The sequence below is a fragment of the Equus przewalskii genome, chromosome 14 (genome assembly GCF_037783145.1).
Source record: "Equus przewalskii isolate Varuska chromosome 14, EquPr2, whole genome shotgun sequence".
Taxonomy (NCBI): Eukaryota; Metazoa; Chordata; class Mammalia; order Perissodactyla; family Equidae; genus Equus; species Equus przewalskii.
In genome coordinates this window covers 37,864,641-37,887,335 of record NC_091844.1, presented here as the reverse complement: position 1 = coordinate 37,887,335, position 22,695 = coordinate 37,864,641, and the positions used below count along the sequence as shown (strand labels likewise).

Below are 22,695 nucleotides of genomic sequence, written 5' to 3'. Positions count from 1 at the left end.
TGGCACAGATGTTAGCTCAGTGACAATCTTCCTCAAGCAAAAAGAGGAAGATTGGCAATGGATGGTTAGCTCAGCGTGCATCTTCCTCACCAAAAAAAAAAAAAGGTTAGTACCATATAACTTAGGTGTGTAGTAGGCTATACCATGTAGGTTTGTGTAAGAACACTCTATGATGTTTGCACAATGATGAAGTTGCCTAATGACACATTTCTCGGAGTGTATTTCTGTCCTTAAGTGACCATGACTATATGGGAAATAACGGGACAGAAGAACAAGTTAAATGAGGAATCTGTCAACCAAACCCAGAATGTGGGGCATTATATAGAATAAATGGCCTGGTTTCTCTGAGAATGAACTATGTAAAGAAAGGGATTCTGTTAGAGAATAAAAGAAACTTAAGGGACATGACAAATGCAGTCATAGACTATGTTTGGAACCTACTTTGAACAAATCCACTGTAAAAACACATTTTTTGAGACTTCTGATGAAATTCAAATACAGACTTCTCACTTACCTGTTTTTACTATGAGCTATTTCCTGTCATTGACTCATGATTTCTGCTGAGTGCCAGGCCTGGGAACCATAGCCACCATTATCTTAAACATGCCTAAGCAACTTTCACTATTGCCTGTTTACCTCAAAGATGTCTGAAATTGTAAGACAAGAAACAGCTTAGAGTACAAATACAAAATACCTAAGTAAAACACACAGAATACAAATGATGTATGTTTTTAAAATAAATGCCATTCATTATAATCATGGCATGGGAATTTGATAGTTAAATCTAAAAATTTCACAGAATAATACCTAGGTCTATTTGTATAGTTGAGGACTTAGAATTAGGTAGATCAGGGCTGAGTCATTTGCTGATCTATATGTTGATAATTTAGGTCTGTTGTGTTATTTCTTGAGTGAAACAAATCTGTTCAGTTTACTATGACAATCTTTCTAAATAATATATATCTATGGAACCTGACTAATTATATAATCAACTTTAAATTTGGGCATGCTGTGCTTGGCATGTTTGGCCATTTTTAGGCTTTGCTTATCTAAGTTAGAGTTAAGCTCTAACTTAGAATAGGAGTATACTATTTCTTTATATGTTTAGAATAATTTCATTTTGATTCTGGGCTTACATGTAATTGACAACACAAAAAAAGGAATCCAAATGGATTAGACAAATGCAAAAGGCAAAAACTTTAATAACAGAATATCCGTGTAATATTGGGAGGAGGGAAGGATATCTGAAACAAGACATAAAAACATTCCATGAAGGGAAATAGTGGTACATTCTTATCTTTAATGTAGTTGAATTTCTCTTCATCAACCATAAAGACAGGGAAGAGACATGCAACAAACAGGGAGAAGTTATCTGTAACAATGACAAAGGATTGGTTGCCAGAATATATAAAGAACTCCTACAAATCAGTGAGAAAAAGGCAAAGAACCTGATGGATAGATAGAGAATAGGAAACCTGAGGGAAAGATAGGAGTAGGCATGTCTCAAAAGAGGAAATATAAATGACCAAAAACATATGAACATATGTTCAACCGTATTATTAATCAGGTAAGTGCAAATTAAAGCCTCAGTGAGAAGCTATTTCACAGCTATGAGGAACAGCAAAATTTTGTAAATATGAATATTAAAACTAAGTGTTAGCAAGATTGTGGAGCAATGGAAACTCTTAGCTAGTAGGAATGTAAATTGGTAAAACAACTTTGGGAAAAATTTGGAATTATTTATTAAAATTAAAGATGTGCATTGCCTGTGACCAGAAATTCTATTCCTAAGTATATACCCTAGTGATGTGTAGAAAAATGTTGATAGCAGCACTGTTTGTAACAGAAAAAGCTAGAAACAGTGTAAATGTCCATCAACAGTAGAGTAGATGAATAAATTACAATATTCAGTGGAATATAATAGGCAGTGAAAATAAATATACACATCAGTATTTCAGAAACATAGTATTGAGTGAAAACGTAACAAAAAGAATGCACAGTGTTTCTGTTTATATGAAGTACAGAAATAAGTAAAACCAAATATTACAGGGTTTTTTTGTTTGTTTTTCTGAGGAAGATTCACCTTGAGCTAACATCTATGCCAGATCTTCTTCTGTGTTATATGTGGGTCGCCACCACAGCATGGCTGCCAACAAGTGGTGTAGCTATGCACCCGGGAACTGAACCTAGGCCACTGAAGTGCAGCGCAGCCGAACTTAACCACTAGGCCACAGGGCTGGCCCAACTAAATATTATGTTTTTTAGGGATATAACCATAAATGGGGAGATCATAAAGACAAGCAGAGGAGTGATTAACACAGACTTAGGACTGTGAGAGTCGGTGGAGGGAGGGGAATGTAATTGGGGAGGGGCACTCAGGAAGCTTAAATAGTACTGGTAATGTTAATGATTATCTCTGGATGATGGGATTATAGGTGATTTTTATTTTCTTGTTTTCTGGCTTTCCATATTTCTATATGTGTGGTTTTTAGAGAGGCAGAGTTGTGTAGGAGTTTCTCTAGAGCAGTGCTTCTCAACAGGGGGTGATTTTGCCATCCCCTCCCCCAAGGTAACATTTGGCAATGTCTGGAGACATTTGGTTGTCACAGTTGGGGTGGGAGAGCTACTGGGATCTAATAGGTAGAGGCCGGGGATGCTGCTAAACATCCTACAATGTACAAGATGGCCCCCCCAAAACAAAGAATTAGCAGCCCAAAATGTCAATAGCTCTTAGATTGAGAAACCGTCGTCTAGGTTGAGAAACTCTGGTCTAGAGCCAGACTATTTGGGTTTGAATTCCAGCTGTGCACCTTACAAACTCTGTGACTGTGGGGAAGTTACTTAACCTCCGTGTCTGCTTCTTTGTCTATAAGATTGGGCTGATAGTAGTATTCACTTCATAGAATTAACTGAATCAAAACATTTAAAGTACTGAGATCAGTGCCAGTCATTTAATGAGCACTTGATAAATATTAGCGTGAATTATTTTATTTTAAAATTTTTCTTGTTGAATATATTCAGTTGATTAAAGCTGATAAATAGTTGATAAAGAGAAATATTTTGAAAACATAGTTATATTAAAACTATACAAAGACACAAAATCATATTTTAAAATGTAGCATGTGAAAATTTTGAATGAGAAAGACCTTTGCAAGCAATAATGACAGGCTATTATAATCTGTATCTTATGTGCACTTAATAACAATTCCTAAACAAGAAACCAGAGAGCTGAACATAAAGTATGTTTGAATTAGTGCTAATCTGAACTTAAGCTGTATTAATATCTGAACCCAAAGACTTGTGGCCTAATAATTAGGTTATAGTAACCATTCTATACTTTAGTACAGAAACTGATGTTTTTCCTATTCTGTATAACAACCACTTCAGGAAGATCCTTGGGAAGTCAATTTCTTGATTAGATCTCATATTATCTTTGTGTATCCAAGAGAATGTGTTTGTAAAGTTTTGATAGGATGCAGTTTTTTTCTTTAACAAGTATTCTAAAAAATAAGCTCTTTAAAAATACATAAAATTTATGATTGTTTCTTTTAGCAAATTAAATGCAGATTGTTATGCATTGTACATTCAACTGTAATATAGAATATTTCCCTCTAAGCAAATCTAGAATTTAAAAAAAATTTATTTTCAATTTAGATATATCCATAAAGAAGTAGGTTGAAGCAATAATGTTAATAATTACTACCATTAGGATAGTTCCATATAATTAACAAGGTCCTCCCACATACATGGTCACAACAGAGCTTCATAAAAATCCTGTGGGGTATGTGGAATTATCTCTATTTTACACATGAAGAAGTTGAGGCTTACAGAGAGATGAAGTGATTTTTCCAAAGTTATAATGCCAGCAATTGTGGAACTGTCATTCAAACTCAAGTCTCATAATGAATCAGTTACTGTGATAATGAATCAGTTACTACGATAATCCACTGTGGGCTTTCAGTAAAATTATGAGGCTTTCTCTGACTTATACCTAACCTTTTCGAAATTGGCATAACAGGACGTTGATAGCTCCTCTCAAAATGAACTTAGATGTGATGTTAGTGGCAGGATATGGAGAGGGACCCCACATGCATTTCTTACAAAAATTATACATAGATGTAATAAAAGTGAATTGGATAAATCATCATTTTAAACCTTTTATTTTTAAGCTTATACTTTTGGGTAATTTCAAACATATACCAGAGTAGAGAGAATGGTATATGTAAACTGCTATATTACCCATCACCCACCCATCATCACCTCATGGTGACTTTAATTCATCTACATTCCTTCCGGTTTCTCCCCACTGGATTGTTTTGAGGCAAATTCCAGATATATACTTTGATTTGTACATGTTCCACTATGCACAATTTTATTTTTCAAAAATAACTAATAATAATTACAACTTTGAAATACTGAAAAGCCGAATAGTTGTCTAGAAAGATGTTTCCAGTTTCATCTTTTCCTGAGTTCAAAATAATCACACAGTATGCTTCTCTCTTGAAATTTAAATGTCTAATAATAAACAGTAAGAGAAAGTGTTTTACCTGTCCTGTGCAGTCTTCTCTTATTTCTCCTTCTAAAATAAAAGATCACAACACTAATTATTTTAAAATCTGATAAAGGATCTTACTAAAAGTTAACAGAACCTTTTAATAGCCTCCCTAAAAAGTGAAATACCTAAAATAATCATAACAAATTAAAATACTGAAGACTGTAGAGAAAGCAATAACCAAACTTCAAAATGGTATGAAAGTACCAATTATTCTCATATGTACGTTATGTTATGGTGTTATGGCTAATACCTGCACTGAAATCAAATGAGTAGACTATACCTGTGTTGTTCCTTCTGTTCTTAAAGTGATGCCTTACAACTTGCATGGCAAGTGAGTTTAATGCAAGTACCAATTCTGGTTGATTAGTGGTGGTTACCTAGGGAACTGTGTTGAGAAGTTTTGTGAGGCCTCTTTTTTTGCTCAGTGGGAAAGAATACTGTGTTTGATTAGTGGATTATTTGCTCTCATAGCAGCGATATACCTGCTGACCCTGGCTTAGTACATCAAAATGACGATTTTAAGAGGCATCCTTACTTAAATTTATACGCCATTAGGCTGAGAGAAAAGATGTGTTATTACTGCCACAATCTAATTTCTCGTTACTGGCAGATATTAGGTAGACATTAATTTACATATGTACATCCTTGAAACAAGTAATTGTGTAGAATTTTGATATTTGTAAATCCCAATTATGTTTCTCTTCCCTTATAGTACTTGCTGCATGCATGCATATACCACTCATTGGGCACTATGCTTATGTTAACTTACATTATTTAAATCCCAATTATGTTTCTCTTCCCTTATAGTACTTGCTGCATGCATGCATATACCACTCATTGGGCACTTCTTACGTTAACTTACATTATTTATTTCCTTTATTTATTTAGTCTACCTTCCCCAGTAGATTGTAAGTTTTTTAAAGCTCATTGGCAGCTTCTTATTCTTCCTTGTAGTCCTAGCACCAAGAAATGCCTTGATGATGATTATAGTTCTAAAAAATACATATTACTTGTATGTCATTAACTCTAAATTACTTGCTGTCTTGGGGTATTTTTGTATAGACTGGGATGTTTTATTTAGCTATGTATTTAAGATTTCATAACATTTCTAATACGAAATTGAGCCATGCTGTGAAATCTGGATCGTAATGCTTTCATAGGCCATCTTGACTTTTTAAAATAATAGATTGGTTCTTGCCTTTAGGTAGATAAAAGTTTAAATCCTATAGTAAGAAGGTTATTCTCTTCTGGAAGAACTCTAGGAGTGTAAAATTAACACTCTCTCTCAGAAACTGTTTCAACATTTTGTCTTCCCTGTAGTCAATAAATTATTCTTAAGACTAAACAAAACTGAAACAAAACAAATTACCCTGCTTTAATTACGTCATGTTTTTTAAACTCTTCTGTAAACCATAAAAACAGCCCAAGGGGGCCAGCCTGGTAGTGTAGTGGTTAAGTTTGTGTGCTCCGCTTTGGTGGCCTGGGGTTTGTGGGTCTGGGTCCTGGGTGAGGACCTACACACCACCTATCAAGCCATGCTGTGGCGGCATCCCACGTATGAAAAAATATAGACTGGCACAGATGTTAGCTCAGGGACAATCTTCCTCAAGCAAAAGAGGAGCATTGGCAATGGATATTAGTTCAGGGCCAATCTTCCTCACCAAAACCCTCCCAAAACAGCCTAGGGTATTGTGTGTGGGGTTTTTTCCCCCCTAAAGATTGGCACCTGAGCTAACAAGTGTTGCTGATCTTTTTTTTTTTTTTCTGCTTTTTCTCCCCAAACCCCTCCAGTACATAGTTGCATATTTTTTAGTTGTGGGTCCTTCTAGTTGTGGCATGTGGGATGCTGCCTCAGCGTGGCCTGATGAGTGGTGCCATGTCGGTGCCCAGGATCCAAACCAGTGAAACCCTGGGCCGCTGAAGCAGAGCGTGTGAACTTAACCACTCAGCCATGGGCCGGCCCCCTGTGTGGTTTTAAATAGTAATTATTATCTGTGTAATCTTGACATTTTTGAGCTAAACAACTTTATTTTTCAAAACTTTTTACAATAGACACGTAAGTTTCACCTTGTTAGTCATTGTCAGTCTTCCTTGAATCCATGCCATGTTTTTCCTTTAACAGAAAGTTAACTTCTACAGCAGAAGAGTTAAGATCTATAATCTAGATTCTAGATGGACATCTAAAGATATCGGTGTAATGAAGAGATTGCTTCTGACTCTGGTATGTTACAGTCTCTTAAATATATATCACTTGTGTTCATTTTTCTCATAAAAGCCAGTGTTACTACTTCATTTAGTTTCTTATAAACTATGACAGTCTCCACTCCTTGACTATATTTATCTTAGTCCAGATGAGGAACCCACATTATGTAAAGGGCCACATAGTAAATATTTTAGGCTTTGCAGACCAAGAGGCAAAATTGAAGATATTATGTACGCACTTGTATAACAAGAGAGAAAAATTCTACAATTTTTTATTGATGCAATTCAAACTATAATAATAATAAAGGACAGTTTTTTAAAATACACATCTACGAATGGAATAGGGGATAGCATTTCATTTAATTGGAGTTCAAAGTTAGTGTTCTCTCTTGTCAAACTCAGCTGCAAATGTTCATCTGTTAATGCTGATCTCTCAGAGATTTTATGTATTTCACATTTAAAAATGCTCTTTCAAACAGATAAGTACTATCAAATACTGATATCAATCCATGGCAGCATCTTATCTTATATAATTCTATTAGATTTTTCTCTTGATGTTTGCCTTTAAGCATGTCATTGCATTGCAGATTAATCTTTTCCAATTCCAGGTTATGTGGAAGCTCCTCAATTGCACAGTTGATGGATTTTGAAACATGGAAATTGCATTTGCATTTGCATCCAGGTCTAAAAAGCACTTCTGGAATTAGGAGACCAGTTGTTCCAGTTTTCTGGGACTGAGTAGTTTCCCAGGATTTTGGACTTAAAGTGCTAAAACTGGGACAGTTGTTTACCCTAGGTGGAACTTAGTTTGAGATCGGAAAATATATCTACTTCAAATTTGTGTAGGAATATAGATCTCATTTCTTGTTTTAACTCTTGGCATTAATTGTGATTCAAACAACATTAATTAACATCGAAATGACTTTACTTCAGTAAAAATTTCACATATAATAACTGCTTTGCCTTGTAATTTTAGGTCAAATTCTTTAAGAAACGTTATCAAGTTTGCAGCAAAACCTAATTTCCAAAGCCATTAAGTTTGCTAATAGTGGTCAATGATGGTTCTTCTCTTTCAGAAAAATTTCAGTCTCAGCACTGAGCTAAAGCAGTCACAATAAAATTTTAGCACTGCTGTTTTTAACTTCTGACTGGTAGGGCAAATCAGGATATTCAGCTTCTATTTTTGATGAAAATTCACAAAACTGACAATGGTACCCACTGATTGAATAATAAGTATAATTAATAACGATAAGATTGAAATACCTTAAATTTTTGCAAGCTTTTGTAAATTTATCTTTTTCTCCTCTACATATTTTATCATCATTATTTGTAAAATATCTTAGCAGATTCCACTTTAGCTTGTACTGAATTAGTGTTTTCTCAACTTTGAAGATATTCTTGCCTGAAATTGTTTCACACAGGCTAGTCATAGAAGCTGATTCTTCAGTTACTCCAAACTTGGCATTGACTCCTCAAATAAAAAGCAGCAATCGAACAATATCCATAATATCTGTCGACAAAAGAAAACTACTTGAAATCATTTTCCTTGTCTTGTTTTGTAATCAACGATTAGTGTTGCTCCGAATATCCTCAACTTTTTGAGCATCTGTCCTTGCTGAGTGGCCAATAGTCTTAGACAGGTTTATTTTCTCTGGACACATTTCTTTAGCTGCTACACTCAAACATGATTTAATTAATTTGCCATCAGTGAACAGCTTTCCTTGCTTGGCTAACAAGCCACTCAGAAATTTACTTTGGTCATACCTTCATGTTCATTTTTTATTTTTGTGAAGAAATTTTCCTGTGATGAGACTAAATTTTCTAATTTTTTTGACCATTGTTTACCTGTGGGCAGGGGACTCTGTGATGAGTCCTTTGTCTGGTAATATTGATGTATATTAGATTCTTTTCAGCATAGCTATAGGGTCATTGCATAATGAACACAGTGCTTTGCCATCTAGTTCAATAACAGAACAGTTCACACTCTACTGTGCCTCAAAAGTGTGGCATTTGAAGTACAGTTTTCTTTTCTTATTTTGATATGATGAGCATACACTGGTAATAAAAATAAAATAAAAAGTGTGGTGTGGCAGTATGTGTGACACTTGAAATGTTGTGGCTTCGTAACTACATCACTGTATTTTTCAGTGTGCCAAGCAGCCATGCAAAGTGCTACTTAGTTCTGCCATTGTAGCATGAAAACAGCCATAAATGATATGTAAAAGAATGAACATGGCTGTACTCCAATAAAACTTTATTTATAGACATTGAAATTGAATTTCATATAATTTTTGTGTGTCACGAAATATTGTTGTTCTTTTCATTTTTTCCAAATCATTTAAAAATGTAAAAACCATTCTAGCTTGTGGGCTCCACAAAAACAGGTGGCAGTCAGGTCGTGGCCCATGGGCTACATAGGTGGATCTCTAGGCCAGATAGCCTTGTTCCAAACTATGGAATTATTACTCCTAGTTTTTTAACCCTTACATACATTTCTATCAATTTTCCCCTTTCCATGTCATTTTAAAATTTATTTCTAATTAAATAAACAAACTGTGATGATTCTTTAAAAAGAGGATAGCTAACTTTAGCATAGCACCTAAAGCATTTAGCAGAATGCCTGGCAAAATGTAAATGCTCAATGATTGTTTGTTTTACTATTTTTATTGAGGTAACATTGATTTATAATATTATGTAAATTTCATGTGGACATCATTATATTTTGACTTCTGTATAGACTACATCGTGTTCACCACCAAAAGTATAGTTGCCATCCATCACTGTACAAATGTGCCCTTTTACCCCTTTCACCTTCCCCCATCCCCCTTCCCCTCTGGTAACCACCAATCTGTTCTCTGTATATATGTGTTTGTTTGGTGTTGTTTTATCTTCCACATATGAGTGAAATCATATGGTATTTGGCTTTCTCTGTCTGATTTATTTTGCTTAGCATAATACCCTCGAGGTTTATCCATGTTGTTGCAAATGGCAAGATTTAATATTTTTTATGGCCGAGTAGTATTCCATTGGGGGTGTGTGTGTGTGTGTGTGTGTGTGTGTATACACACACCCCAAATATATATATATATATATATATATATATATATATATATACACACCACATCTTCTTTATCCATTCTTCTGTTGATGGGCACTTGGGTTGTTTCCAAGTCTTGGCTATTGTGAATAATGCTTCAGTGAACATAGGGGGTGCATATATCTTTTCGAATTAGTGTTTTCATGTTCTTTGGATAAATACCCAGAAGTAGAATAGCTAGATCATATGGTAGTTCCAGTTTCGATCTTTTGAGGAATCTGCATACTGTTTTCCATAGCGGCTGCACCATTTTACATTCTCACCAGCATGTATGAGGGTACCCTTTTCTCTGCATCCTCTCCAACACTTGTTATTTCTTGTCTTTTTAATAATAACCATTCTCACAGGTATGAGATGATAGCACATTGTGGTTTTGATTTGCATTTCCCTAATAATTAGTGATGTTGAACATCTTTTCATGTGCCTGTTGGCCATTCGTGTATCTTCTTTGGAAAAATGTTCAGATCCTCTGTCCATTTTTAAATTGTTTTTTGTTGTTGTTGGGTTATATGAATTCTTTATATTTTTTAGATATTAACCCCTTGTCAGATATATGATTTACAAATATCTTCTCCCAAATGGCAGGTTGTCTTTTTGTTTTGTTGATGGTTTCCTTTGCTGTGCGGAAGCTTTTTAGCTTGATGTAGTCCCATTTGTTTATTTTTGCTTTTATTTCCCTGGCCTGAAGAGGCATATTCAAAAGGATACTGCTAAGACCAATGTCAAAGAGCATACTGCCTATGTTTTCTTCTAGGAGTTTTGTGGTTTGAGGTCTTACATTCACGTCTTTAATCCATTTTGAGTTAATTTTTATGTGTGGTGTAAGATGGGGGTCTATTTTCATTCTTTTGCATATGGCTGTCCAGTTTTCCCAATACCATTTATTGAAGAAATTTTCCTTTCTCCATTGTATGTTCTTGGCTTCTTTGTCAAAAATTAGTGGTCCATAACTGTGCGGGTTTATTTCTGGGCTCTGAATTCTGTTCTGTTGATCTGTGTCTGTTTTTCTGCCAGTACCATGCTGTTTTGATTACTGCAGCTTTGTAGTATTCTTTGAAATCAGGGAGTATGATGACTCCAGCTTTGTTCTTTTTTCTCAGGATTGCTTTGGCTATTTGGGGTCTTTTGTTGTTCATATAAATTTTAGGATTCTTTGTTCTGTTTCTGTGAAAAATGTCATTGGGACTTCGATAGAGATTGCGTTGAATCTGTAGATTGCTTTAGGTGGTATGGACATTTTAACTATGTTAATTCTTCCAATCCACAAACATGGAATATCTTTCCATTCCTTGGTGTCTTCTTTGAATTCTTTGAACAATGTTTTATAGTTTTCAGTGTATAAACCTTTCACTTCTTTGGGTAAATTTATTCCTAGGTATTTTATTCTTTTTGTTGCAGTTGTACATGGGTTTATTCTTGATTTCTCTTTCTGCTATTTTGTTGTTAGTGTATAGGAGTGCAACTGACTTTTGTAAGTTGATTTTGTACTCTGCAAATTTATTGTATTCATTTATTATTTCTGATAGTTTTTGGGTGGATTCTTAAGGGTTTTTCTATGTATATAATCATGTCATCTGCAAATAGTGACAATTTTTCTTCTTCCTTCCAATTTGAATCCCTTTTATTTCCTTTTCTTGCTGAATTGCTCTGGCTAGGACTTCCAGTACTATGTTGAATAAGAGAGGCAAAAGTGGTCATCCTTGTCTTGTTCCTGTTCTTAAAGGGATAGCTTTCAGTTTTTCACCATCGAGTATGATGTTAGGTGTCGGTTTGTCATATATGGCCTTTATTATGTTGAGACACTTTCCTTCTATACCCATTTTATTCTGAGTTTTTATCATAAATAGATGCTGAATCTTATCAAATGCTTTCTCTGCATCTATTGAAATGATCATGTGATTTTTATTCATTTTGTTAATGTGTATCATGTTGATTGATTTGTGGATGTAGAACCATCTTTGTATCTCTGGAATAAATCCCACTTGATCATGGTGTATGATTTATTTAATGTATTGTTTTTATTTTTAAGGTATTAATGTTTAACTTTTAATGTATTGTTGTATTCGATTTGCTAATATTTTGCTGAATTTTTGCATGTAGGTTCATCAGCAGTATTGGCCTGTAATTTTCTCTTTTTGTGTTGTCGTTGTCTGGTTTTGATATCAGAGTAATGCTAGCCTTGTAAAATGAGTTAGGAACTGTCCTCTCTTCTTCATCTCTTTGGAAGAATTTGAGAAGGATAAATATTAAATCTTCTTTGAACATTGTAGAATTCACCAGGGCAGCAGCCTGGTCGTGGACTTTTGTTTTTTGGGAGGTTTTTGATTACTGTTTCAATCTCCTTAATAGTGATCAGTCTATTCAGAGTCTCTATTTCTTCTTGATTCAGTTTTGGAAGGTTGTATGATTCTAAGAATTTATACCTTTCTTCCAGATTATTTCAATTTGTTGGCATATAGCTTTTACTAGTATTCTCTTGTAATCCTTTGTATTTCTATGGTATCCATTGTAATTTCTTCTCTTTTGTTTCTAATTTTATTTATTTGAGACTTCTCTCATTTTTCTTTGTGAGTCTAGCTAAAGGTTTGTCAATTTTGTTTATCTTTTCAAAAAACCTGCTCTTTGTTTCATTGATCCTTTCTGTTGTCTTTTTAGTCTCTATTTCATTTATTACCACTCTGATTTTTATCTCCTTCCTTCTACTGATTTGGGGCTTCATTTTTTCTTTTTTCTAGCTCCTTTAAGTGTAATATTAGATTGTTTAAGATTTTTCTTGTTTCTTGAGGTATGTCTGTATTGCTATAAACTTCCCTTAGTGCCACTTTTGCTGTATCCCATAGATTTTGGTCTGTTGTATTTTCATTTTCATTTGTCTCCATGTATTTTTTGATTTCTCATTTGATTTGTTTGTTGACCCAGTAGTTGTTCAGTAGCATTTTGTTTCATCTTCACGTATTGGTGACTTTTCTAGCTTTCTTCTGGCAGTTGATTTCTAGTTTCATACTGTTGTGGAAAAAATGCTTGATATGATTTCAGTCTTCTTAAATTCATTGGGACTTGTTTTGTCTCCTAAGATGTGATCTGTCCTGGAGAAGGTTCTATGTGTATTCAAAAAGAATGTGTATGCTATAGTTTTTGGATGGAATGTTCTGTATATATCTATTAAGTCCCATCTGGTCTAATGTGTCATTAAAGACCAATGTTTCCTTATTGATCTTCTGCCTGGATGATCTATCTGTTGATGTAAGTGGGGTATTACAGCCTCCTACTATTATTGTGTTACTGTCAATTTCTCATCTTATGTCTGTTAATATTTGCTTTATGTATTTAGGTGCTTCTATGTTGGGTGTATAGATATTTATAAGTGTTATATCCTCTTGTTGGATTGTTCCCTTTATAATTATTTAGTTCCCTTCTATGACTCTTGTTACAGTTTTTGTTTTAAAGCTTACTCTGTCTGATGTGAGTATTGTTACCCTGGCTTTCTTTTCATTTTCCATTTGCATGGAATATCTTTTTCCTTCTCTTCATTTTCAGTTTGTGAGTGTCTTTAGGTTTGAAGTATGTCTCTTGTAAGTGGGTCTTGTGTTTTTATCCCTTCAGCTACCCTATATCTTTAGATTGGAGGATTTAGTCTATTTACATTTAAAGTAATTGTTGAGGGGCTGGCCCCATTGCCGAGTGGTTAAGTTCGCTTGCTCCACTTTGGCAGCCCAGGGTTTCACCGGTTTGGATCCTGGGCACAGACATGGCACGGCTTGTCAGGCCATGCTGAGTTGGTGTCCCACATGCTACAACTAGAAGGACCCACAACTAAAAATAAACAACTATGTATTGTGGGGATTGGGGGAGAAAAAGCAGGAAAAAAAAGAAGATTGGCAACAGTTGTTAGTTCAGAAGCCAATCTTTAAAAAAAAAAAAGTAATTGTTGATAAGCATGTACATATTGCCATTCTGTTACTTTTTTTTCTAAATGTTTTTGTAGTTCTTTCTGTTCCTTTCTTGCTCTCTTTCTTTGTGATTGATGACTTTCTTTAGGGTTATGTTTGGGTTCCTTTCTTTTTATTTTTTATGTATTTATTGTAGGTACCATGAGGTTCATATATAATAACCTATGTAAATAGCAATCTATATTAAGTTGGTGGTCTCTTAAGATCGACCTCATACTAAAAGCCTTACAGTTTTACTCTTCCCATCATGTTTTATGTTTTTGACATATTTTATCTCTTTTAATTTTGTGTGTCTCTTAATCTATTATCATAGATATAGATGGTTTAGTACTTTTATCTTTTGACCTTCATACTAGCTTTATAGGTGGTTGATCTACTACCTTTACTATATATTTACCTTTACCAGTGATATTTGTTCTTTGATAATTTTCTTATTCCTGTTTGTGGCATTTTCTTTTTCACTTAAAGAAGTCCCTTTAAGATTTCTTGTAAGGCCAGTTTAGTGGTGATGAGCTCCTTTAGGTTTTGCTTGTCTGAAAAACTCTTTATCTCTCCTTCCATTCTAAATGACAACCTTGGCAGGTAGAGTACTCTTGGTTGTGGATTTTTTCCTTTCAGCACTTTAAATTTATCATGCCACTCCCTTCTAGCCTGTAAGATTTCTGCTGAGAAGTCAGCTGATAGTCTTATGGGGTTTCCTTTGTATATAACTTGTTGCTTTTCTCTTGCAGCTTTTAGGGTTCTCTCCTTATCTTTAATTCTTGTTTAAGATTAAAACACTTCCTAGCTTGTTTTCAAATACAGGACACAATCAAAAGCCTTTTAAAATTGAGGTATGTAGATTATAACTTATGTGGACTGTAATAGAAATAAATTGATATGATGAGAACTGCTTTCCAGAAAAACCTTGCTGGTTGTATCTTGGTCTCATTAGTTTTATAGGAAGGATGCTAAATTATTAATTTCTTTCAGTATCTGACCAAGAATACTGTCAGTGTTAAGTTGATCACTGTGATACTTTTTTGTAAAAAGAAATATTTGTGATCATTAGCCAGTGTCTTAAGTCCCTTATGGTGCATATCCATTAGGTTTTTTGACTTGAACACATCCAATGTTTCTGTTATTTCATCACAAATTTATTGCAGGAGCTTTCCCTCTCCCTAAATTCAATAAAGAGTTACTCTTAGACCAGTGCTACTCAAAATGTGGGAAGACCAATAATTGATCTGCAAGACTTTTTATTGTTGCTCTGTGAACAGTTTACTGTTTGTGATGAAAAAAAGAAAAATTTGAGAAAAAAGCAATTAGAAACTTTTTTGACAGTTTGGCAGGATAATTTTATGTATGTTTCATTTACTAAAAATGTGGACATTTTTATTTTTTAAATTTTAATACATTTAAAAAAATTGATGTAATTGACATATTATATTAGTATTAGGTGAACAACATAATGATTTGATATATGTTTATACAGGTATTGCAAAATGATGACCCCAATATGTCCAGTTAACATCCATCACCACAGAGTTAACAAATTTTTTCTTGTGATGAGTTTTTTAATATCTACTCTCTTAACAACTTTCAAGTATACAATACAGTATTATTGACTATAGTCACCATGCTGTACATTACATCCCTAGAACTTATTCATTTTATAACTGGAAGTTTGTACCTTTTGACCACCTTCACCCATTTCACCCACTCCCCAACACACCCCCCAGCAGCCACCAATTTGTTCTTTGTATCTATGATATGTGTTTGGTGTTGTGTGTGTGTGTGTTTTAAGATTCCACATATAAGTGACATCATATGGTATTTGTCTTTCTTTGTCTGGCTTATTTCACTCAGCATAATGCCTTCAAGGGCCATCCTTGTTGTCACAAATGGCAGGACTTCCTTCATTTTTATGGATAAACAATCCATTGTATCATCCGTTGACAGGCACTTAGGTTGTTTCCAAGCTTTGGCTATTGTGAATAATGCTGAGGTGAACAATAGGAGTATGTATATCTTTTTGAATTAGTGTTTTTGTGTTTGGATAAATACCCAGAAGTGGAGTAGCTGGATCATATGGTAATTCTAGTTTTAATTTTTTGAGAAGTCTCTGTACTGTTTTCCATAGTGGCCGCACCATTTTACATTCCCATGAGCAGTGTATGAGGGTTCCCTTTTTTCCACAGCCTTTCCAACACTTATTATTGTTTTGTCGTTTTAATAATAGCTATTCTGAAAGGTGTGAAGTGATATCTCATTTATACCACATTTTCCTTATCCATTCATCCATTGATGGACACTTAGGTTGTTTCCATGTCTTGGCTCTTATACATAATGCTGCAATGAAGATGGGGGTGCAGATATCTTTTCGAGTTAGTGTTCATTGCTTTGGATAAATACCCAGAAGTAGAATGGCTGGATCATATTACCATGTTTTATTTTTAATTTTTAAAGAAACCTCCATTCTGTTTTCCCTAGTAGCTATACCAATTTACATTCCCACCAATAGCATATCAGGGTTCCCTTTTGTCCTCATCCTTGCCAACGTTTGTTTTTCTTTGTAGTTTTGATAATAGCCGTCCTAAGCGATACGATGTGATATCTCATTGTGATTTTGATTTACGTTTCCCTGATGATTAATTATGTTCAGCACCCTTTCATATACATGTTGGCCATTTGTATGTCTTTGGAAAAATGCCTATTCAGGTCCTTTGTCCATTTTTTAATTGTGTTGTCTTTTTCTTTTGGGTTGTATGAGTTATTTATATATTTTGAATATTAACTCCTTACCTGATATATGTTCTAAATATTTTCTTTCATTCAGTAGGTTGCCTTTTCATTTTGTTGATGGTTTCTTTTGCTGGTCAGAAGCTTTTTAGTTTGATCTAATTCCACTTGCCTATTTTTGCTTTTGTTGCCTGTGCTTTTGGTGTCATATCCAAAAAAATATTGCCCAGACCAATGTCTAGTAGCTTTTCCTCTATGTTTTCTTTCTTTTATTTTTTGTGATGAAGATTGGCAATATCTGTTGCCAATCTTCCTCTTTTTCTTGAGGAGGAGTGTCCCTGAGTTAACATCTGTACCAATCTTCCTCTATTTTGTGGGACACCACCACAGCATGGCTTGATGAGTAGTATGTAGGTCTGTGCCCAGGATCTGAACCTCTGAACCCCTGGCTGCTGAAGTGGAGCATGTGAACTTAACCACTACACCACCAGGCCAGTACCCCTCCACCCGCAACTATGTTTTCTTTTAAGAGTTCATTGTTTCAGGTTTTAAGTTTAGGTCTATAATCCATTTTCAGTTAAGTTTCTATATGGAGTGAGATAAGGGTCCAATTTATTTTTTATTTTTTATTGAGATCATAATAGTTAACATCAATGTGAGATTTCAGTTGTACATTATTTCTTGACGTCACCACATAAGTGCTCCCCTTCATTCCCCGTGCCCCCCCCCCCCCCGGCAACCACCGAACTGTTTTCTTTGTCCAAGTACTTGTTTATATTCCACATATGAGTGAAATCATCTGGTGTTTGTCTTTCACTTAAACTGGCTTATTTCATTTAGTATAATTCCCTCTAGGTCCTTCCATGTTATTGCAAATGGGATGAATTTTTCTTTTTTTCTGGCTGAGTAGTATTCCGTTGTATATATATATATATATATATATATATATATACCACATCTTTATTCAGTCATCAGTTGCTTCCATGTCTTGGCTATTGTGAATAGTGCTGCAGTGAACATAGGGGTGCATACATTTCTTTGGATTGTTGATTTCAAATTGTTTGGGTAGATACCCAGTAGTGGGATAGCTGGGTCATATGGTAGTTCTATTTTTAGTTTTTTGAGGAATCTCCATACTGTTTTCCATAGTGGCTGCACCAGTTCACATTCCCACTAGCAGTGTATGAGGGTTCCCTTCTCTCCACACCCCCTCCAACATTTGTTATTTTTAGTCTTAGTGATTATAGCCATTTTAACAGGCATAAGGTGGTATCTTAGTGTAGTTTTGATTTGCATTTCCCTCATGATTAGTGATGTTGAACATCTTTTCAGGTGTTTATTCACCATCTATATATCTTCTTTGGAAAAATGTCTGTTCACACCCTCTGTCCACTTTTTGATTGGGTTGTTTGCTTTCTTATTGTTCAGCTGTGTGAGTTCCTTATATATTATGGAGATTAACCTCTTGTCAGATATATGATTTGCAAATATTTTTTCCCAATTGCTGGGTTGTCTCTTTGTTTTGATCCTAGTTTCTTTTGTGTTGCAGAAGCTCTTTAGTCTGATGAATTCTCATTTGTTTATTTTTTCTTTTGTTTCCCTTGTCTGAGAGGACATGGTATTTGAAAAGATTCTTTTTAGTGCAATGTCAAAGAGTGTACTACCAATATTATCTTCCAGGAGTTTTATAGTTTCAGGACGTATCTTCAAGTCTTTGATCCATTTTGAGTTTATTTTTGTGTTTGGCATGAGATAGTCGTCTACCTTCATTCTTTTGCATATGGCTGTCCAGTTTTCCCAACACCGTTATTGAAGAGACTATCTTTTCTTCATTGTATGCTCTTGGCACCTTTGTTGAAGATTAGCTCTGTGTAGATATGTGGCTTTATTTCTGGGCTTTCAGTTCTGTTCCATTGATCTGTGTGCCTGTTTTTGTACCAGTACCCTGCTATTTTGGTCACTATGACTTTTTAGTACATTTTGAAGTCAGGGATTGTGATACCTCCAGTTTTGTTCTTTTTTCTCGGGATTGCCTTAGCAATTCGGGGTCTTTGATTGCCCCATATGAATTTTAGTAGAAATTCTTCGCTCTATTTCCATGAAGAATGTCATTGAGATTCTGATAGCGATTGTGTTGAATCTGTAGATTGCTTTGGGTAATATGGATATTTTAACTATGTTTATTCTTCCAATCCATGAGAAAGGAATCTCTTTCCATCTCTTTAAGTCATTATCAGTTTCTCTCAGTAATGTCTTACAGTTTTCATTGTGTAAGTCCTTTACCTCCTTGGTTAAATTTATTCCTAAGTACTTTATTCTTTTAGTTGGAATTGCAAATGGAATTATATTCCTGAGTTCTCTTTCTGTAAGTTCGTTATTAGAATATAGAAAGGCAACTGATTTTTGTAAGTTGCTTCTGTACCCTGAGACTTTACTGTAGTTGTTAACTATTTCTATTAGTTTTCCAATGGATTTTTTTGGGTTTTCTATATATAAGATCATTTCGTCTGCAAACAATGAGAGTTTTACTTCTTTACTCCCTATTTGGATTCCTTTTATTCCTTTCTCTTGCCTAATTGCTGTGGCCCAAACCTTGAGTACTATGTTTAATAAGAGTGGTGATGTGTGCATCTTGTCTTGTTCCTGTTCTCAGGGGGATGGTGCTCAGTTTCTGCCCACTGAGTACGATATTGGCTGTGGGTTTGTCATATATGGCCTTTATTATGTTGAAGTAATTTCCTTCTAGCCCCATTTTCTTAAGAGTTTTTATCATAAATGGCTGTTGGATCTTGTCAAATGCTTTCTCTACATGTATTGAGATGATCATGTGGTTTTTATTCCTCAGTTTGTTGATGTGGTGTATCACGTTGATTGATTTGTGGATGTCGAATCATCCCTGTGTTCCTGGTATGAATCCCACTTGATTGTGATGTATGATCCCTTTGATGTATTGCTGAATTTGGGTTGCCAAAACTTTGTTGAGAATTTTTGCATCTATGTTCATCAGTGATATTGGCCTGTAGTTCTCTTTTTTCGTGGTGTCTTTGTCAGGCTTTGGTATCAGAGTGATGTTGGCCTCATAGAATGTGTTGGGAAGTGTTCCATCCTCCCTAATTTTTTGGAATAGCTTGAAAAGGATGGGTATTAAATCCTCTCTGAAAGTTTGGTAGAATTTCCCAGGAAAGCTGTCTGGTCCTCCGGTTTTATTCTTTGAGATGTTTTTGATTGCTGTTTCAAAGTCTTTCCTTGTGATTGGTCTGTTCAGATTGTCTGTTTCTTCTTGACTCAGCTTTGGGAGGTTGTAAGAGTCTAAGAATTTATCTATTTCCTCTAGTTTATCCATTTTGTTGGCATATAGTTTTTCACAGTATTCTCTTATAATCCGTTGTATTGCTGTGGAGTCTGTTGTTATTTCTCCTCTTTCATTTCTGATTTTGTTTATTTGAGCTTTCTCTCTTTTTTTCTTTGTAAGTCTGGCTAGGGGTTTGTCAATTTTATTTATCTTCTCAAAGAACCAGCTCTTTGTTTCATTGATCCTTTCTACTGCCTTTTTTTATTTCAATAGCATTTATTTCTGCTCTGATTTTTATTATTTCTCTCCTTCTGCTGACTTTGGGCTTTGTTTGTTTTTCTTTCTCTAATTCAGTTAGGTGTAGTTTGAGATTGCTTATTTGGGATTTTTCTTGTTTGTTGAGGTGTACCTGTATTGTGATGAATTTCCCTCTTAACACAGCTTTTGCTGCATCCCATATGAGTTGGTATGGCATGCTATCATTTTCATTTGTCTCCAGATATTTTTTTATTTCTTCTTTAATTTCTTCAATGATACATTGCTTGTTCAATAGCATATTGTTTAGTTTCCACATCTTTGTCCCTTTCTCAGCTTTTTTCTTGTAATTACTGTCTAGCTTTATAGCATTATGATTGGAGAAGATGCTTGTTATTATTTCAATTTTTTAAAATTTATAGAGGCTTGCCTTGTTTCCCCGCATGTGGTCTATCCTTGAGAATGTTCTGTGTGCACTTGAGAAGAATGTGTATTCTGCTGTTCTTGGATGGAGTGTTCTATATATGTCTATTAAGTCCAACTGTTTTAGCTTTTCATTTAATCCCACTGTTTCCTTGTTGATTTTCTGTCTGGATGATCTGTCCAGTGATGTGAGTGGGGTGTTGAGGTCCCCTACTATTATTATGTTATTTTTAATATCTTCTTTTAGGTTTGTTAATAGTTGCTTTATGAACTTTGGTGCTCCTGTGTTGGGTGCATAGATATTTATAAGCGCTATTTCTTCTTCATGGAGTGTCCCTTTGATCATTATATACTGCCCCTCTTTGTCTCTCTTTACCTCCCTTAGCTTTAAGTCTACTTTGTCTAATATAAGTATTGCGACACCTGCTTTCTTTTGTTTCCCATTAGCTTGGAGTATTGTCTTCCAACCGTTTCACTCTGAGCCTGTTTGTCATTGGAGCTGACATGTGTTTCCTGGAGGCAGCAGATTGTTGGATCTTGTTCTTTAATCCATCTTGCCACTATGTGTCTTTTTATTGGAGAATTCAATCCCTTTACATTGAGGGTGATTATTGATGTATGAAGGCTTAATGCTGTCATTATACCACTCACTTTCTGGTTTTCCTGCATTTCCTTTGTTTCTCGTCCTGTGTGTTTTCGTGTAACCATTGAATTATGGGGTTTTTAATGATGTGTTTCTTTGTTCTTTCCTTATTTATTTTTTGTGTCTCTGTTCTGCTTTTTAGTTTAGTGGCTATCCTGAAGTTTGTATTCAGAATCTCGTGCATAATATAGTCCGTTCTTTTGGAATATGGTTGCTCCTTTTTGTTGTATTTTGGAGGGGAGAGAGTCCTGGGCAAGTTCACTCTGCCACGATGCTGACATCACCTTCAGTAAGGTCCAATTTTGTTCTTTTTCATGTGGATATCCAATTTTCCCAACAGCATTTATGGAAGAGACTATCTTTTCCCCCATTTGTATTCTTAGCACCCTTGTTGAAGATTGGATGATCCTAAAGGCATGGGTTTGTTTCTAGGTTCTCTATTCTGTTTCATTGATCTATATGTCTATTTTTTATGTCAGTACCCTACAGTTTTCATTATTATAGTTTTGAAATCAGAGAATGTGATACTTCCAGCTTACTCTTCTTGCTCAAAATTCCTTTGGCTATTTGGGGTATTTTATGGTTTCAAGTGAATTTTAGGATTGCTTTTCTTGTTTCTATAAAAAATGACATTGGGATTTTGATAAGGATTGCATTGAATCTGCAAATTGCTTTGTGAAATATGGACTTTTTAACAATATTAAGTCATCCAATCCATGTACATGAGATGTCTTTCATTCGTCTCTTTTTAAATTTCTTTCATCAATATTTTGTAGTTTTCATTGCACAAGTCTTTTATCTCCTTAAGTTTATGCCTAAGTACAGTCATGTACTGCATAACAATGTTTCGGTCAACAATAGACTACATATGTGACAGTGCTACTATAAGATTATAATGGACCTGAAAAATTCCTATTGCCTAGTGACAGCCATTGTTATGCCGTAGTGCAATGCATTACTCACATGTTTGTGGTGATGCTAGTGTAAACAAACCTACTGTGATGCACACAGAACTATATACAGTACATAATAGTTGATAATGTTAATAAATGACTGTTACTGGTTTATGGATTTACTATATTATACTTTTTATCATTATTTTAGAGTGTACTTTTTCTACAAATAAAAAAAGTTTACTGTATAACAGTATACTGTGTTACACCAGCAGCAGCCTCATACATCTCCTGTTTACCACATCTCTTGATTGCATCATTTTCTCTTGTGCTTGATTTAATCTCATGTGTTTTGTTCATCATGGCCCCTAAGCATACATAGTCCACTGCTGATGTTTCCAGTAAGAGGCCACATCAAATGATTGATCTGGAAATGAAATTAAAAGTGATTAAGAACTATGAAGTTGGAAAATCCATGATGATTATCGCTTGCTAGTCAGGCATGTCCCATTCCACCAAAGTTACAACTTTCTTTAAGATTGAAGGCAATGTTGAAGGCAACAAGACTGACAAAAATTTGAGAAGTGTGTATCTCAGACATGTAGAAACTTCTAATGACCTGGATTGAAGACCAGACACAGAAGCGTATTGCTCTCAGCACCTT

The 22,695-nt window shown here is 34.8% G+C and overlaps 1 protein-coding gene across 2 annotated transcripts in view; it reads right to left on the bottom strand.

Annotated features, from left to right (window-relative positions):
• The window catches only part of WDPCP (WD repeat containing planar cell polarity effector), a 385,152-nt gene that overhangs the window by 10,665 nt on the left and 351,792 nt on the right, over nucleotides 1-22,695 (bottom strand). Inside the window, exons 17-18 of one of the 2 annotated variants that reach the window (XR_011526047.1) lie at nucleotides 4,548-4,579; nucleotides 515-647 (exon numbers count right to left, since the gene is read on the bottom strand). Coding sequence is in view for 1 of the 2 variants with exons in the window: in XM_070572535.1 (XP_070428636.1) it covers nucleotides 4,548-4,579 (32 nt within the window). In the remaining variant the exon portion in view is untranslated. The remainder of the gene's footprint in view (nucleotides 1-514; nucleotides 648-4,547; nucleotides 4,580-22,695) is intronic. The other variant, XM_070572535.1, reaches the window with a different exon arrangement.